Source organism: Semicossyphus pulcher, unplaced genomic scaffold (genome assembly GCF_022749685.1).
Source record: "Semicossyphus pulcher isolate SPU_LCO1_2020_fin unplaced genomic scaffold, fSemPul1.0.p SCAF_9, whole genome shotgun sequence".
Lineage (NCBI taxonomy): Eukaryota > Metazoa > Chordata > Actinopteri > Labriformes > Labridae > Semicossyphus > Semicossyphus pulcher.
Window position 1 is genome coordinate 26390027 of NW_027211770.1, and position 18445 is coordinate 26408471.

The 18445-nt window shown below is 43.6% G+C and overlaps 1 protein-coding gene across 3 annotated transcripts in view; it reads right to left on the reverse strand.

Annotated features, from left to right (window-relative positions):
• LOC138584714 (lamin-A-like) overlaps nucleotides 1-14367 on the reverse strand; it is a 40178-nt gene extending 25811 nt beyond the window's left edge. Inside the window, exons 1-2 of one of the 3 annotated variants that reach the window (XM_069657014.1) lie at nucleotides 14288-14367; nucleotides 8599-8981 (exon numbers count right to left, since the gene is read on the reverse strand). In XM_069657014.1, coding sequence (XP_069513115.1) covers nucleotides 8599-8936 — 338 coding nt within the window. In that variant the 5' untranslated portion in view covers nucleotides 8937-8981; nucleotides 14288-14367. The other 2 variants (XM_069657012.1, XM_069657013.1) reach the window with 2 other exon arrangements.
• Between the last annotated feature and the right edge of the window lie 4078 nt (nucleotides 14368-18445).

Sequence of the window (18445 nt, forward strand, 5' to 3'; positions counted from 1 at the left end):
TGTTTAATATTGTTGTTCCACATTTTGTGCTCTATTTGACCGATAGCTACAAAAGGTTTGGACATGGGCTGCAACTTAATCATTCAAGGGAACTGCTCCTGATCAAAGTGTGTCCACTTAAAGGGCTTTTTAAAAAGTCATTGAGACCTTAAAACATGCAAAAATAAAGCTCAAGCTTTAAAAATACCGGACTTATTCTTTTTAAAGGCAAAACTATGAATTGAGAAAATTATCTGCAGATTAACTGATAGTGAAAATTTTTACTTGTAGTCAAAATCTGCAAGATTCTGCTTCAGTTTATAAGCACCCATCCATTCATTTTCTTATCCGAGGTCGGGTCACAGTGGCAGCAGGCTAAGCAAGTTAGCCCAGACGTCCCAACATTTTCCAGCTCCTCCCGGGGGATCCCGAGGCGTTCCCGGGCCAGGTGGGACATATAATCCCTCCAGCGAGCTCTGGGTCTACCCCAGGGTCTCCTCCCAGTTGCACGTGCCCGTTTATAAGCCTATGATCACTAAATGTTTTTATTATCTCTGGATGAACTGGAGAAAGTGTCACAATCACTGTAAAGAAAAAATGTGTCACGTGAAAAAAAAGCCCCAAAATGATGAATATATTTCTTTAAGATAATTCAGGTATAAATTATGAATCGCTCTTTATATGCAAAGTGAGAGAAAGGACTCTTTGTTGTATTCTGAACGAGTTACTCAACAGCACTTGGACGCTTCCAGAGAAGGATCCAATTTGCATCACTGCTGGATGACACCCAGAATCAGGGCCACTTCTCAGAGCTCTTATCTGGCCTGGCATGACTCAGTGTGACAGACAATTGTCTGCTGTCACATAATACAAGCTGAGATCATCGTAGGGGAACACAGGGTTTCCCCCCGAGGCAGCCAGGAGAACAGAGGGGAAGTGATCAAACGGCATGAGAGAAGATGTGCAGCAGCACGACGGAGTCAGCCGCTGGTGGTGGATGGTGGTTTGTGACTCCTCTCTGGCCTGGGGGAGCGGGACTCGTGATGCTGCGCTCGAATTTAGTCCACAAAACAGCACAAAATGTTCTGGAGGACAAGAGGACTGTGTTTAATTTTGTTTTTAAAAGATGCGTCACATTCAAACCTGAGAGGACGCCTGTGACAATGAGACAGCAGCTGAGGAGAAAGACTTACCGGGACACTTACAGAGAAGAATTTAATTTAATTAGCTCTACGTGTGCTTCTCCTGATATGATGGGTCAAATTGTCTGCTGTAAAAAAAAGCTCTATTAGAGCCACGATTATTGGAGTTCAGGGATAACTGCAGCCAGGAGATGTGTCCTAATGGCTGCCGGCATCATGCTGATGCAGTCAATAATTAATGGAGTGGTCAGACTTCCTCAGCTTGCACAAGTGACTCTGCACAGAAAAACCTGTCAGAGCGAATATTCGGAGCGTTTAAACAATGAGAGAGCAGGAGCATAAGAACCTGGCAGGCTTCATATTTCATCCCGCTAATTATGCTGACCTAATAACAGCACGTTACAGTCATTAATTTTTGAACAAGTCTGCATAATCAGTCTTTTAGATGTTGGGAGGAAGATGCTTACAGTACAATAAGCTTTGATTTATTCTCTCGCTCCTGTTTTATTACTGTATTAATCACCTTTTATTTCAGCAACTATATTTATAGTCAATTTATCTTTAACGTATTTTTTTTCCTATGAATTTACCAAACATTTTGGGCTTCTAAAATGTGAAAGCTTTTGTGACAGTAAATTTAATCTCTCTGGGTTTCTGACTGTCCAAAAACAGGCCAATTAAAGACATCGTTTTAGATTTTTTTGACCAAACAATTAATGAAAAAATATTCTGCAGATGATGGTGGAAGTAATCGCTGGTGCGGCCTTTGAATCTGGAATTTATCGGATTTATTTAAGATGTAAGAAGAAGAAGATTATTACTTTATTAATCCCAGAGGGGAAATTCAATGTTTCAAACATGCTACACACACAAAGGTCCAAAATACACACATGCAGAGATGGAGAGAGGTCAGTGTGAGGGGGCTGCACATGGACATGCGCCCCGAGCAGTTAGGGAATTCGGTAACTAGCTCTAGGGCACCTCGACAGTGCCCAGGAAATGACACGGTAGGTCTCCAGCTACCAGCCCCAATTTTCACGCTTGGTCCGTACCAGGACTTGAACGGGCCACCCTCCTTACAAGTCCCTACAGACTGAGCTACAGTCCACCCCAACTCTACATTAAAGGGAATTTTTTATATATATTTATAATAAGTTACATAACTTAACTTGTTTCCAGGAGTTCCCTACATTTAAATAGTTTCCAAACCTTTAAAAAGTTTATCAGCCTGTTATAATATGCACAGAAGAGATGTTTAAGGACGTTGTTTAAGCTTTCCCTGCAGTCAGAGGTACTTTCCCAATTGCTTAAAAAAAAAGGTAGCATAATGACGCACTGTTGCCCCCAGACTGCTGGAGAAAGCTTCCCTTTTACAAGAGAGAAAATGCAGTCGAAAGGCCCGACTGTGTGATCAGAAGAGCACAGCTTTGCTTTTGTCCATTTTAGGAAGAGACTTTGAAGTCAAACATTTAATCTCAACAAACTCGACAGCAGCAGCTCGAGCGAGTCCTCCTGTTGTTCATAACAAACCGAGTAGTAACACAGCACTTTATGTGTTACCTAAACTGTAATACGTAATGTGTTACGCATCCGGGGTTTCCAAAGTGTTAATTATAGAAACTTTACTCAATGAAACTTGAGTTATGACTAATATCAAACCACGTCTCGGGACGTGCACCGCTACAGTCTCTTAATCATTCTCTCCCCTTTCACTTCCCCGTTTCACCCACAGCAGACAGGTCCACTCAATATTAAAGGTTTGTTTATCACATCGGAAGCGTTGCTTAGCGTGTGAGGTCTGTTTCCTTTGTACCATAAATGTCACTGTCGACTGTGTAGTTCTTAGATGACAATAAAAATGTGGCGTGTTGCATTCGGTGAAGGTCAGAATACAGCTTTACATCTAAACAGGCCATTATGAGTCAGTGTAGTTCATGAGGAAACAGAGTTAATCAAAGAGAGATGTGGGTGATCGTAAGCAACACAAACAATAACTGCATAAACAGATGGCTCGTATTAAACATGGCCGACGTACGGAGAAAGAAAATATTCCAGAGAAAGGAAACGATAATGTGCGTTATGATAAGTGCACTTCCTGCTGTGTTCCCAGATAGTCGTGAAGGCCAAACGTTGGCTTCAGCATTGCATACCAATTCATGAACACAGCTTAGGACATGCACAGAGTTACAATAGATTTTAAGTTTCAGTCTGCTGCATCTGGACATGTCCCGCCTCGTTGTGTCTACCACAGCACGTTTTTAATCCCTTCTCTGACTGCTTTATACAAAGTCTGAAGCTCCGACTACCTGCTGCCACACCCGAAAACACACTGAGCCAACAGGTGGGGCAAAGTCAGCCGCGGAGCTGCTTTCATGCATGCAGAGTAGATGTGATCCGGAAAAGGGCTGGGCTGTTTACTTTTTAACCCTCGCACAGTTCGGTCTCTTTTTCTAAGCAGTGGATAGTGACGGAGATAGGGGAAGGGAGAGTGGGGATGGCATGCGGTGAGCGGCCGAGTACCGAGCCCCTGCATGTTGGACGAGCGAACAAATCACTGAGCTGAACCGGCAGCCTCCTAAACAAACAAACAAATAGGAGGGTTCAAAGTTTAAAAGTGTTCGCTTTCGATTTTAAACACGATGTGCACTTGGTGCTATAAAGGGTTATATATTGTAATGACACTATATTGACGTAAATAGCACAAAACAAGGCCTTTAACTTTTTCATTGCACATTAACCTCTACTCTACTGTTCTGATCAATCATTAGGTCTATACATTTTGGAAAAGAGTAAAAAAAATGCAGATCAAAAAGCTTCTTTTGTCCAGCCTGGTGTCCAAAACACAGATACGTTAATTTATATCCCTTTCCCACCTAAATTTAGCACGTTAGTGGGTTTTTCAGAGCCAGAAAGACCCGCTAATAAATGCTGATTGTCTCTTTTCCAATTGCCAGTGAAGTATCCTACTTTTGGTCTCTTTTCTGCTGCGTCACCGTCAGACGTCACAAACGTGCCGGGAACAGACTTAGTAAACAGTGATGATGTCTTTATTGTATCTATTACTCATTCAGTCTCTTTATCAAACTCTGCGCCGACAAATTTGGAACGATGTTCGAGCGCTGCTCGGACGGAGACGGGCGGGATTTGTCGCTGAGATGACGAGGAGTCGCAGAAGTTACGGATGGAGCATAGCATCGCTCCGGAAAGGGGGCGGAGATTAGTGTGTTGACATGGGTTTTGTGTTCCCATCAGTGCCGATCGAAGCCGAGTCCCCGGGTCTACTGCAGAGTCATTTGACCCGGGTCTGAATGCCGATTGTAACCCTTCCCATTAAGTAAAGAAGCGGGATGTTAGCGGGTTTTTTAATCAGTGGGAAGGCGGCTAAAGAAAGCTACAGAAACATGCAACCATGTACAGCTGAGAAGCTGTTTTTTCCCCCTTTCTGAATCAATTAATCGACTTATAGTTTGAGCTCTTAAGTTTGAATATGAGTGCATCTCTTTTGCATGAACAACAAAGATAAAACAAAGTCTAACCTGAGATAAATTTCACCACTAACAGACACTCCTCTGCCCGGGTGGAGCGCTACAGAAGGATTTAGAAAACGAGTCTTGCCACTGACACTGATGAGCCAGTTCTCCCACACAGGCTCATGTTTCACAGCCAGCGGCACCGCTGGAGGTTAGACTGGGCACGAGACACCAGACAGACGCACTATTTCAGTATTAAAGGAAAGATGACTAAACGAGGCCTTGCCAAACCTGTGAACACAGCTCTGTAGCTCCTGTTGTAGCTCAGGGGCTCATATCTACTGCTCTTGACCTGCATTGTTTCCCTCCTTGCATTACTGGCTCCAAGCTTTAGGTTTAGATTTGATTTTACAGCACCTCAGTCGACCCACACCTGCTTTTGTCTACAGTTCTGAATTATTTACAAGTCAAATAGGGCTGCAGGGCGAATGGTTGGCATTCTGGCCCAGCAGCTTGAGGTTTAGCCTCTAGGGGGGAGAGCATGTGTTTGTTGTAAAAGTTATGCATACAAAGACGAGTGTGAAGAGGCGCAGTGTCATGCCTTTGGGCTAAACAGGTGTGTCCAGGCCACTGAGCGGCGGAGACGGCTCCACCTGCCGCTGTGTGTTCTGTCAAACTTGAGGGGAGTAACCGAGGACATGAAAAAAGTCAACATATTGTGAGCTGTCCGGTGTTTGTTGCCCCACCGCCTGCTGCTGTCGCCACCTGAAGCTCAGCTCGGCGGCCGGTTAGAGCGCGCAGTCACTGTGTATTAATAAACCCGACTTCCCGTTACAGTGAGCACAGTCAGCCTCATTCCAGAGGCCGTGAAAAACCTCTGAGTCACCACCCCGTCACATGGTCCAGCCAAGGCTCCCAGAGCTCCATGGCAACTAAACAGCAAACAGGCTGGAGGAAATACATCAGATAAGTCCGGCGCGGGCTGGAATGAGGAATTCTTTTCCACCACACGTGCGTCAAAAGATCCACTTCCTTAGAAAACAATGTTACTGCGGGAGCCGTTGCTACTTTTCTTGCCAAGTGGCTGGAGACTCAGAAGAAGTGCTCTGACATGGGGGATGGTGCGGAGGTGAATATAATGATACTCTCTCCACACTTTGTGATTCATGGCCTTTTATCCGGAGCTACCAACAAAGCCAACATCCTCATCCACCTACAGTCAGAGCAAATTTACAAACCACAGATTGATGAGCTCAGGACAGAGTCAGAGTCACCACGATGAGAGTCAACACCCACACACACGTCTGCAGAGTACAAATATGCCACATTAAAGGCCCAAACCCTGCACAAGTTTTACTTTCTACTTTATCTTTCCACACACAGTTCACACTCGATAATAATGTCAACTCAGTGACAGGAACACAATAGAGCTAATGGAGCACTCCCTGCCATGTGTGCTCTTATTGTACTGCTGTGCTGCTGCTTCAACGCTGAAAATATGTTGGAATTTAGTTTTGGATGTTTCTCTCTGATTGTTCTGTTGCTCCTCTGTTTAAAAAGTGATTCATTCTCTACAAAGGAGCACATGCAGCCCGACATTATGACAAATGTACTTTCTATTTAGAAGTTTCATTTTCTCTGACCCCTCCATCCTGAGCTGCACTCTGCCGAGACGTTAACACATTCCTGGTGTGCTGCAACTCAGGACAGAAGGAGTCTGTGCTGCAGACTTCCCCCTCTGTAGCTGATGGTATCACCGTCAGTAAACTCGCTCAGACTGCCAACAGCAGCTCATGTGAGAGGTGTTATGTATTCATCTTAAGCTTTCATCTCCTGCGCCATCTTTGTACAAAGTCTACGTGATTTATATCTAGTTATATATTAACTTTATTGATGCAGTTGACCCTCGGACAACGCATCAACTTTAACACATCTGTGGCATTATGAAGTGACAGTTTGGTCCTTTTGTTTGTAATGAAAGTGTTGTTAGTACTCCATGTGTTTCATGACTCATGATCTGCATGATCTGATATATAGTATGTATCAAAAGAACTCGATCGTTCAGTCTGACAAGTAAATTATTTGGCAACTACTTTGATAATTGATCAGATAAGATAAGAAAATAAGTTTAAGTATTTCTTACGAAACAAAGTCCAAACGATCTGATTCTAGTTTCTTAAAGTAGTAATCTCGAAGATCTCAGTTTCTTTCTCTTTGGCACCACCTATAGTGATAAACAGTAATTGTGGGAGCACACTTCCCAGATATCCAGACAGTGCTGCATGTGTGACGTCCACGGTTGGCTTCGGTTGTAACTCATGATTTTCCTCTCTGACGGTCGCTTTCCTTTTTAGACTGTTTGCTTCATCTGAGCGTCGAGTTTGTTTCTTTTCCTTTGGATTTTCACTTCTTGTTGAAGTTGTATCTGTAGTCATCCATCTTTTCTGTGTTTGTTCAGCCATAGTAGATTACTGTTTACTCGCAACACTCGCAGAGACCGGAAAAGCAGCCGCTTAGCTCCGCCTACCCTCTCTGGCAGACCAACCACTGCTGGCTGATGGAAAACGCGTCACTAACTGGGCGCCGCTTGGGATTTTATCCACAAAAGTCTCCACAGACACCCAGTCTGTAATACTGCAAATGCAAAGGCTTTCACTAATGGGCCATAGGCTCAATCACCATTGTGTTGCCTCATTCAGCAGTAAAGGTGACTTAACAGACATGTATTTAAAGGAAAATCTTCTATGACAGGAACCAGAATATCTTCGGGTTGTGGACAAAACAAGACGTATGAAAACATCATCTTGGGCTTTGGGAGACACTGAAAGTTTTTTCACCATTATCTGACAACTGACTGATTTATCCAGAAAATAATGGACCATAAAAAATAATCATAAGTTGCAGTCGGATCGAAGGAGTAACAGAATTATCACAGAGCTCGTGTCAAACACTGCAGTGAAAGAAACGCTGTCATTAGGCCAGGTAATTTTATCTGAACAGAGCAGGCTGTGTGTTTAAGGTGGAGCCCGTTGGGCTGGAGGTGTGTCATTTCCAACATCCCCCGAGGGCTTAAAGTGACGTAACTGTGTTTCTAACTGACAAGTCACACAAACATAACCACCAGGAATGTCTTCAACCGTGTTAATGTCAGGTATGGCTCCACACTCCGCTCTGCATTCCTGCTAGAAAATTAGGGTGTTGCACCACCTGAGTCGTACTGAACAACAGCAGGTGTGAACTGGAGGCATCCCGGCACAAAGTGTGAAATTACAGCATTCTGCTGCACACGTTCGGTTGTTTGGATCGCAGCACCGCCTTGACTACAGCCGTGAGAAACAAATAAACATTAAAAACAGAGACCTGAAACTCAAAGCTGAGACGCTGACTGCTTTCTAACTTTGTGAATCACTTTACGAACATTAGAAAATACAAAAGGAACAAGACCACAAGAACACATCCGCTCTGAACGATGTGCCACAGCATGTACAGGGACATACCGTCACGCTGTCATAATGTAACCATAAACTATGTCAGTGTGTCCCTTATCAATCCTTTGTGGTTCATCTCTGGTCTCCAAAGGAACAATTATCCCCATTATCGTTTTGTAGTGTGCCACAGAGTGAACGCTACCGGCCTGTAATGTGAAGCCGATGCATTCTCATGTATCCAAAATATTCCCAAGTTACTGCGGTGTCACTTGCATAATAGGTGGGGAATTCCTCCACAAAGGAGCCACACAACAGACAATACATGTAATGTTGTCAGTACAGTAACATGCAACAGATTTATGGAGCTGCTTGTGGTTTCAAAGTACAACTTCATGAAGGCCTGATTTTCACTAACACTAAATCTATGTTATTCTTTGCCTTAAAAATATTGGCATATATCATAACATAGTGTAATCATAGTGACACAGAACATGTTGTGTATATGTGGCCACTTCTACTTTATCACCATAATATCAAAGCCCATCCCTTTCAAGCTCCACCCTCGCATGCTCCTCCTACCTGGCTTTGAGCTCCATGTGCTCCTCCCTGATCTTGCTCAGCTCCAGCTGCAGGCGTGCCCGCTCCTTGGCCACCTGGTCCAGGGTCTTGCGGGCGTCGGCTAGCTCTGCCTCGTAGGTCGCCTTGATGCCCGACAGATCGCGGGTGACCAAGGACTCGGACTCGGTGATGCGCAGTCGCAGTCCGGCGTTCTCCGATTCCAGCGAGCGCACCTTGTCGATGTAGACAGCCAGGCGGTCATTGAGGTTGCACAGGTCCTCCTTCTCCTGCAGCCTGGTGATGCGGGCCGGCGAGACGCCGGAGACCCGGGTGGTGCGTTTGTGGCCTGGGGTTTCCATGGCAATAATGGCTCAGCAAGAGTTGCAGAGGGTGTGAGTCACTGGCTGTAGGGGAGGAGGGGGAGGGGAAAAGAATTAATGAAAACTACTGTAAAAGAGCGTTCTTTCTTAGAAACGCAGTGCAACTAATCACACACGTTAAACTTGAATAAAGTTAACACTGAAGAAATGCTTCAGTCTTGCATAATCCTGGTTCTTGTCTGGGCAGCCCGCCCTCAGTGCTGGATCTGCTAACAGTCCTCTGTGATCATTTATTCCAGAATCATTTTTTCCACGAGCACATCTATAAAACTATCCTGCGCCGTTTTTGCGTCGTATGAGGTTAAAAGTTATTTGCAGAGGCAGAACTTGTTCACAGTAATGTTATTTCTGGATTTCTTGCTTCTTGTTTTACAGACTTTTGGGATAGAAAACTGGTCTTATTGCCAGGAGCTGTTACAGTTTCTCTGCCCCTTTCCAGCTTTTAAGGCTCCTCATGACGCCCCTTATTCACAGTGGCATTATCACTGTAACACACTGTCATAACATACGCCTCACTGCTCTCTCCTCCAGCTCCGTTTAATTGTTGTGGGAGCAGTTGAGCCACTTCATGCAGCCGACTGTTGAGCAAACATATTTCCCACAAACACGAGCTCCCACCTTCGGCTCACACACGAGGCAATTAAACACTTTTAGCCCGAGGACAGCGAAATAAATAAAAACATTTCCCTCCTTCGCTGCTCTCCAGAGAAATGTTGGTGTAAATGGAGGCAAACTACTTTAAAAAGCTTCTCATTGCCGCTTTGCTGAGATCAAAATGTTCTGCTATGATCATCTTGCCCACATCTGCTACAACACAACAGACCACAATAGCAAAGTGTTGACTCATAATATAAAAACATTCTGCAGGACATGCTTCCACTTTGTGGCTGATCGGAACAGTGACATGAATAAAAGAGCGCTGGGTTAAACGCTTTTGTCTATGAGGACACCATATTTAATTTCAGGGTATATTTGTAATGGGGAGTGAAGAAGAAAAACAACATGTGAATGGGCGTTGCTTCCAACAAGGGAAACTGTAAATCTTGAATAAAAACTGCTTTCTTTCCACACTGCAATTAAACATACAACATAATTGATGAATGAATCACTTTTGTTATTATTTACTACAACAGGTGTGACTCCAGAACTGCTCCATTTCCCAGCAGCTGCCACCCTCACAACCCAGCAGCCCTTTCCCCTGAATGGCGGGAAAGCCTCCTCCAGTTGGGATCAGCGGTGGGCGGATGCACCAAACTTTGCCATCCATCCCCTCACCGCCCATTACCAAAAGTGCACGCAGGGACATGCACACGCCCTTGTGGGTGGGATCGCGCACACACACATGCGTGCGTATGATGCGTGCACACGCCCACAGGAGCACAGCCCATACGCTCACAAGTACTCTCTGGGCTAACTTTGAATAAATGAAGCATCCATTTGAGCTCCAAAAACGTGGCGAGCGCGAACAGGTGCTGTCTACTCTCCCACTCTTCAGTGCCAACACAACCAGCTCCAACTTTGAAAAGTTACAAAGTTATTCCACACCACTCCCTGACAAAATGAAAACTGAAAATAACTCTGAGCTGACCTAACAGTTAAACAAGCAGCACATTATTTTTATAACAGTGTCCCTGTCTGGCAGAGTAACCAACATAAAAAGTCTCACAGGGAGACAGAAAAACTCTCTGAACCTTACCTCGGTTGTGTGAGAACCTCTCGACTGCAGCCTGCTGAAGGGACTAAAAAAGAGTGTGCAGGACCTTTCTAGAAGTTTATCTGCTGCTGTGAGTGTGTGTGAGCTGCTGTGAGTGTGTGTGCCGTACCCCAGAGGAGCGAAGAGAAGAGGATCCGTTGAATAATGCAGCCTTGCTCTCTGCTAGTGGGTGTGTGCGCCTTTGGCTCGTGCCCTGAACTGCTCTCCTGGCTGTCGCTCACTGCACATGTACCTACTGCTGAAGAGGGAGAGAGGGGGCGGGAGCAGCAGAGAGGGGAGGGTGGGGCGGCGGGGAGGAGTCAGGCTAGACTGACTCAGTGTGCCTGTGTGTGAGGACCCTGTATGGACACACACAGAGCAGCTGCTGAGCTTTATCTCTCCCTGCACTGGCCCTATCTTTTCCTTTCTCATTTCACTCAGACAGAGCCCTCGCAGACACACTGACCTCAGCGGCTGGTGCAAGCGCTCTGTCAATAAAACGCGGTGACACTGATGATACTGAACAGCTCCCAGGTGGGTGAAAGTGTGCGAATGTGCGGCTCTCACCCTGCTCCTCCCCGCTGCTGAGAAGAACACAATCTTAGCCCGTTTTTCTGCTTGAAAACAAACCGTGACAGTCGACTCTAAAGCAAATAGCTGGAAGCAGAATTTCTAGTTCTATTTTGTGGAGCAAAAAGAAAGTCCTCTCTGACCTTGGCACACACAAAAAAAGACACAAAAACAGAAGGTAATCAAACAAGTCCAGAGAGCAGAGAAATCATTTATCACCTCAGAGCAGGGCTCGGGTGTTGTCCATGGCAGAAAGATAACGTGTCAGGAGGGTCGTCCTCTGAATCCGAGGAGGGAAAAGTCCACACATATTTTGCAATATATCCCCAGTGAATGAAAGAATAATCCCTGCGAGTCATCTTGACAGTCTAAAGGTCTGACACAAAAAAAAAACAGCTTGGTCTTATATTTGTCTCCTCTGGGTGGAGTTAATGGCATCACAGGTCCAATCAAGTTCTGATGCATGGGGAAAAAAGACGTGTACAGAGTGTGTGTATGTATCTCCTCACCATGGAAATGGAGGTTAGTCCATTTATATGAGAGTGCGTGCACATGTGGTTAAACAAGGGGCAAGACAGCATCTCTGTTTTTGGGCATGGGGCAGGCTCGGGGAGTAGCCTGGCTTCACTGTGGCCTTCCAGTGGAAAGGAGCCGTCAGTCTCTGAAGCTGCCTCTCTGACTCACACATCCCCTTCACAAACACATCCCTCCTCTCTACCTCTCTTTTCCTCTATTCTTCACTTTTCCATCTCAAGTTTTCTAGCTCTCATGTTTCCATGGAAGTCACACAAAGAATGCCTGGCTGGCAGCCCAAAAGTCTCTCTTCGACCAGCATTTCTACAACTCTTCAAATATTTCTATGCCGCCTCGGTGCACAAATGACGATTAAAATCACATCAGAAATGCTTTCGTGTTGAAACAGGGGCAACAGGTATGTCGCAAACTAGATCGCTGAAGCAGAGACGGTTGATAATGAACGTGTTTCCCAGCTTATAAAACAAATATGCAACCGAGTCTGAATTTGAAGACACAGCGTGTGCCCTGCTGATGTCCTGCTGCTTGTTAGTTTGCAATTTTAGCAGCTTCATCTACAAGCAAGGTACGAGTAGCAACACAGAGAATTTAAAGGCTGAAAAAAAACAAGCTCTAAAAAGGCAAAAAGAGAAGCCAGCGCCGGTCAGTGTGGCTTCACCAAACAGTGAAGCTGCAGCTTACAACCATTTCTGTACAGATGCATATGTCGAAGACTTGGAGGATAATTAATAAAAGGTGAAATTTTGGGTGAAATAAAATGTTATAAATAAAATGACATGTATGATTCTAGTAAATTATTTTCAGAGAGGAACTTGTTGTCTTTTTTTAAAGAGATTATTTTATTTTATTTTATTTTTTTCTGTGCTTGGTTAAGCGGGGTACGCACTACAAGATAATCAGGCCGATTTTGGGCCCGATTCCCCCCTTCTGACAATCGTAAGCAAAGTCCCAATTTGAAAGATTATTAAAAGATGTTCCTGTGGTGTGAGGTATGTTGAGAGTGAATTTACAGGCGCTGGTTTGGCTTAGTGGTTAAATCAGCGAGCATACACAGAGACTATAGCCCTCAATGCAGCGGCCCCAATGCTGTGTGTCATCCCAACTCTCTCTTCTCCTGTTTCCGGCTCTATCCACTGTCCTCTCTTCAAATAAAGGCATAAAAAAGCCCCCCCCAAAAATATCTGCTCGGAAGAACATTGTGCTGATTTCAAATTTTACAATCTGGTATCCTGTTGTGTGAGGGGGATCCCCGAGGACAGCAGAGCATGCAGTCTGTGGATCGTCACGTGGAATGAAACAATAGCCGATTGGGAAGCAAGCTGACTGAAGAAGGAAGCACAACACTCTACAGCTCATGTTCACGCCTCCACCGCTTCATCCACAGATTTTTTTTTTTTTTCTTCCTGAATTTTCAGTAAAAAGTCCAAAAACTATCCTCGCCAACTCTTCCTGCCCGTCGTCCGCCATGTTTGTTTCCTCTTGCGTTTGACAGCGAGAGTTTTGCTGTGGTTGTTGGTGAACTAATCCATTAGTGTGTGGTGTGCTGATCTGGCGTAACCGTTGCTCTGCACACACTACAGGAACAAAACTTAAATCTATCATTATGTGTCGTTATGTGTGGGATCTCTGACATCTTCAACATCAATTAAGATGTGAAAAATCTTTTAGTGCGGACCAGGTTTTACTCACCTGAAGAACTGACTCGGCTTGTGTTGAGAGGCCAAAACCCCAAACAGCCACACCTAGCTAGAGTCAACTCTTCAAATGTCTTCCTCCTCCATCTTGGTTACATATTATTAATTTAGCTCAGCTTAGCTCTACCTCATTGATTATTGGGTGATGCTATGAAGCGAAGTTAAGCTGATACGTCTATTATACTGTACAGTCTATTACAGGGCGAGACTAATCATTGTGGTATTAATATGCAGGACAACAGGGAGGGATAGACGTGTCATAGCTACTTAACAGAAAGTCAAGAGGACTCATAAATAACTGACACCAAGGTTATTTAATAAGAAGAGAATAAGTTAACGTACGAGGGATGAGACCTTTTAAGCACATACTGTTGTAGTGTTCTGACCGGACCTGAACTTATATTTTAATATATTTTGCTTTTCTTTTAATGTTGTAATGCTGTTTTTAACTGTGTTAAGCACTTTGACTTGCTCTATGTATAAATGGTGCTTTTAATGCCTGAAACCGCCGGCGGGTTAGTGTATTAGTGTACAGTAATACATTTCCAACCAACTCATTTTTGCCAGAATACTTCCCTAAAAAAAAAAAGTACTTCCCTAAATTCATTACGATAAAACGTGACAAGAACAGACAGAGAATTAAATGACGTTTGTAAAATATCTGGATGCGGCTATAAAGAACCTGACAAACATCAAAAATCATTTTTTTATAACTACTACAAATCCATTCAAGCTTCCGGCTGCCTGTCTGACACACGGTTGGGATCAGAATCCCAAAAAGCACTCATCATGTGCATAGACGGGAGCAGGCATGACAGACAGACAGTGATGCAACTCACCAGACAAGACAAGTAGTGAACAATGTGTAAGCTGTCAGCATTCTTCCTGTCCCTGCTTCACTCCTCCTCTCTCCTTTCCCTCTCTTTCTGCCCTCACGACATTCCAGGCGGGCAGCAGAGAACAAGGCGTGTCCGTTGTGCAATCTGGAGGTTTTATTTCTCCATCAGGAGCGACACGCTCGCTTTTCTCCTGGGGGAAAAAGAGAGCAATGACAGAGACGAATTTCAGTAGAAGTAATTCAATTTGCTGTGGGAAGGAACTCTTAAGAATTGAAGCAACTTAGCTTATATAAAAAGTGCATCTATTCCAGTTTGAATGCCAGACAAGCACTTCTGTCCACACAAAGGCTCATCTTATTCAGCCTTATCTTACTTATAAATTGTTGAACAAAATACGACAAAATCATGTTATTAACCCTCGACAGAAGCATTAACCTTTAATCTGACACACCAACACACTCAGAGTTAATTTACAGAGAGACATAAACTGTCCTTGAGCGTGCAGCAGCTATAATCATAAAGCTGCTCTCTCTGTGTTATCGCTGCTATTCAAGAGATCATCGTTCACACATGTGCATTAATCATTAATAAAAGACTGTGACTGTATCTCTGTATAACCACGAGAGCCGCATAAGCTTTGAAATAATTGAAAGATGCATATGACTGTTTGTTCTTTGTTGGTATAATATTCCGTCCATTGCTACCCATATAACATAGACTATAATGGCAAACAATCATTGCTTTGTGAGCCTTTGTTTTGCTTACCATGCAAATTATTCTCAACATGATCACGGCAGCCTGTAGTCTTATGCAAATTCATTTTATTATTTTACATAAAGTACAGGAAACGTAAAATAAATATTGACGGGTGACACACTGTGTAATCTTTTCTTGGGTGGATCCAGACAGATATAAATCATCTGCAGAGGGAGGATCAGAGGCTTGTCTCATGACTTTAATAAGCAAGATGAGGAAGTAACCATCCCTTGAGGCAATTGAGGAAACTGTTCATGGGACAGATTACTCACATACAGGACGGATAATTTTCAGCTACTGAAACATTGTTATGTGGTGAACAATAATGTTTTAACTTTTTAATTTTATAAGCATTATTTTCTATTATTAAATTGAATTTAATAACCTACAACTACAACCTACAACTAAAGTGTGCAGGTTTAGTGAAGTAAAGAGGCAATGATTTCATAAGAAGTGTAGTGGAGTAGGCGTATAAAGTAGCAGAAAATTAAAATACTCAATTCAAGTGAAAGTACGTCAGTTACTTGCCACCAGTGTCCCAAGTCTGCTCTCCCCAAGAATAATGCTGCAGCTCTCGCACTGCGCCTCTCTGGCGCCCCCTGTCGCCCCTGCTGCACAAAGACACGCGTTCAGTCATTCACAAGCACTGAGAAGCTGCTAAGCGCCATCCACCGGCTGACACGCTGAATGAAAACTGGCGGGTGATGATAACGATCAACACGGGTCACAGAGTTCATGAATCGGTTTAGCAGCCTTTGTGCCCGTCTGCTTTAAAAAAAGAACAACCGGAAACACAACAAACACCGTTTTCACGATTGTTACGCGTCGTCACATCCTCACTCCACAATCTTACCTTCTGTCTTTGCACTGGAATGGAGCTTTTCTGCACGTTTAAAACATGTCCTCGCTTTTCACGGTCACTATTGACCTTTCTAAATGTCGACAGTTCAGTTAATCATGATATTATCCACTGGGTCGGTTTTTCTTCTTTGAAAAAAGTCGCTGAAGGGGGAACTCCTCCGAACCGAGGCAGCAGCCAGCAGCCACCTGCAAATCAACACACTTGATTAGCTGCCAATCTCTGCTAATTACAATGCAGCCTACCGGCGCCACCTGGCGGCCATAATTAACGCTTGTATTATTTTTAGCTGGTGAGGATTTTCAAAGAAAGCAGAAAAGGTTTAGATAAAATAAATAAATTTATAAAATAAGTATGTAAATATTTCCCTTGGAGTATGGGTAATCTCAGGACTACAGAAATCTCAACAAATTTGTCACAGATTATAATAACATTTTTGTCTTCTTTGCATTTAACTTCACACTTCAGATACCTGCTATCAGGATCAATACACGTGTCTCTGTGTTCAGCTGTGTTCATTTTGCGCGGGGCCCCCCTAGAGAGCCCTGGGGGGCCCTGTGACTCCATGGACCCCACTTTTTTTGGCAAGGACTGATACACTGACCTGAGCCGCAGTTTCACATGAATTGATAATTTAATTAAACTGGCAGCCAGGATTGCGTACAACCATTCCTCAAGGCAGCGATACCAGCATGACTGCCACTATCAAGCTGTACAGATGGCCCGGTTGAATAGTGCAGTCACTTTAATTCCCCGTGATCCCAAACTCGTTCTACACGCAAACAAAAACACACACAAATTAAAACAACTGAAGGGTGCTGCTGGAGATATCTCACAGAGCTCTTCCTGGGCATGCTTATCATTATGTAACAGCTGAACATGAATTTTACATGACCTATGCTATTGAGCTGTAAACGCTTTGTTTACAGTCAGAATGTTCATAAATGATGGAGCAGGGCTGAGGGTCATTTAGAGGAATCATGATTTCAGAGAAAGGGTCGAGAAAATACCCCCGCCCGCTGCCATTGTGCCTACCGTGGCACTAAAACTGCACCTTCAGGGCAGGATTAGTTTGTCATGTGCAACTCAGAAAAGATTGTATAATCCAACTCACAAAGATGTACATGTTTTTTCATGCTGTGGCGCAAAACTGTACCTTTGAAGCGTCCCGTGAGGACCACCAAACCAACAAAAAAACTCCTTACCAAAGGTGTAGTTTTCAACAGTTAACATGTATCTGACAGTGTGGTCCAAAAGATTAATCTCCTTAATCTCAATTCAGACCTTAAGCAATAAAAAAAAAGGTAAAGTGCTCATTATGCATTCAGAGTGCAAGGTTATCTACTTTTGAGGTAATATCAGCATCTTAATGTTGTAACTGGTCACGCTGAAGCTTATTTTATTTATTAAGTTCAATTCAACGTACTGTAGTTTAATTTATTCAAAGGGGTTATCAGGGACGGGATGATACCTGGAGGTTTTTCTTTGTTTTATTCATTCATTCAGGAAATGATGATCTTTGTATCAGAATTAGGTGCTTTAGAGTTCAATGCTAATGAATTAGAGTTAAATGCTTCTTTTTCACATTACACCTGCGCTTAATCCAAAACAACATCTCTTTGATGTACTAACTGCTGCAGAACTCTCCAACAAAGTCAGCGCATTATGTTGGTTATGAAAGACTTTTCAACTTGTGCGAGTGTAATGTTGCTCGTACTGCTTTCCAGGAACTGCATCAGTTAAACATTCAGTAAAAAAGTATGATATTTAAAACACTTGAACAGCTGGTTTACTACGTTTATCAGTTGCACTGGCTTCCTGATTGTTGTTTCCATTTGAAAGCCTGTAAACTGGTTTGTTAGCTTGTAGATCTGTGCAGATTATTGCAGGTTGTTGCTCACTGACACTGCAGGCTGCTGTTGAACGCAACATTTCTGGCTAGTTTAGCGACTTCGTTCTCCACAATATGGGAAATTGGCTCTGGATTCAAGTATTTGAAACAGCACAAGAGGCTTTTTTTTTTTTTTAAACCTTTATATACTGTGGGTCAAATTTGATTAGGTTACTATAGGGTACTAGGTTTCTTATGAAAATTCTTAACCCATCTTAACCGTTTAATAAAAACGAAGCCAGAAAGAACCAAATGTCCCTTTGAAATGTATTGGAGATGAATTATTAAGCAGTGGTAGAAGTGTTCAAAACCTTTACTTAAAGCCCCCCTCCAGTGTAAATCAAGTGTTTAACCTTGTAAACATCTCCATGTGGTGTTCTTCATGTGCTACAAGACATATCAGGGACAACATCAGCAGTCATCTCCATGGCCGGGCCTGTCTGCTTTTAAACTGCAGTGTACCAAGGACAGGCTGAACAACACGTTTTTAGATTGGCAGATTGAGACGTCACAAACCTAAGGAGCCAATCCCGTTAATGGATGGGGTGACGCTATGCGTATCATTATGTGTAACCTATGGCAACCACTTTGGCGATGCGCGAGCCAGCTATAACCGTCATCGTCATTTTTGCAAACTCACTACTGACTGCTA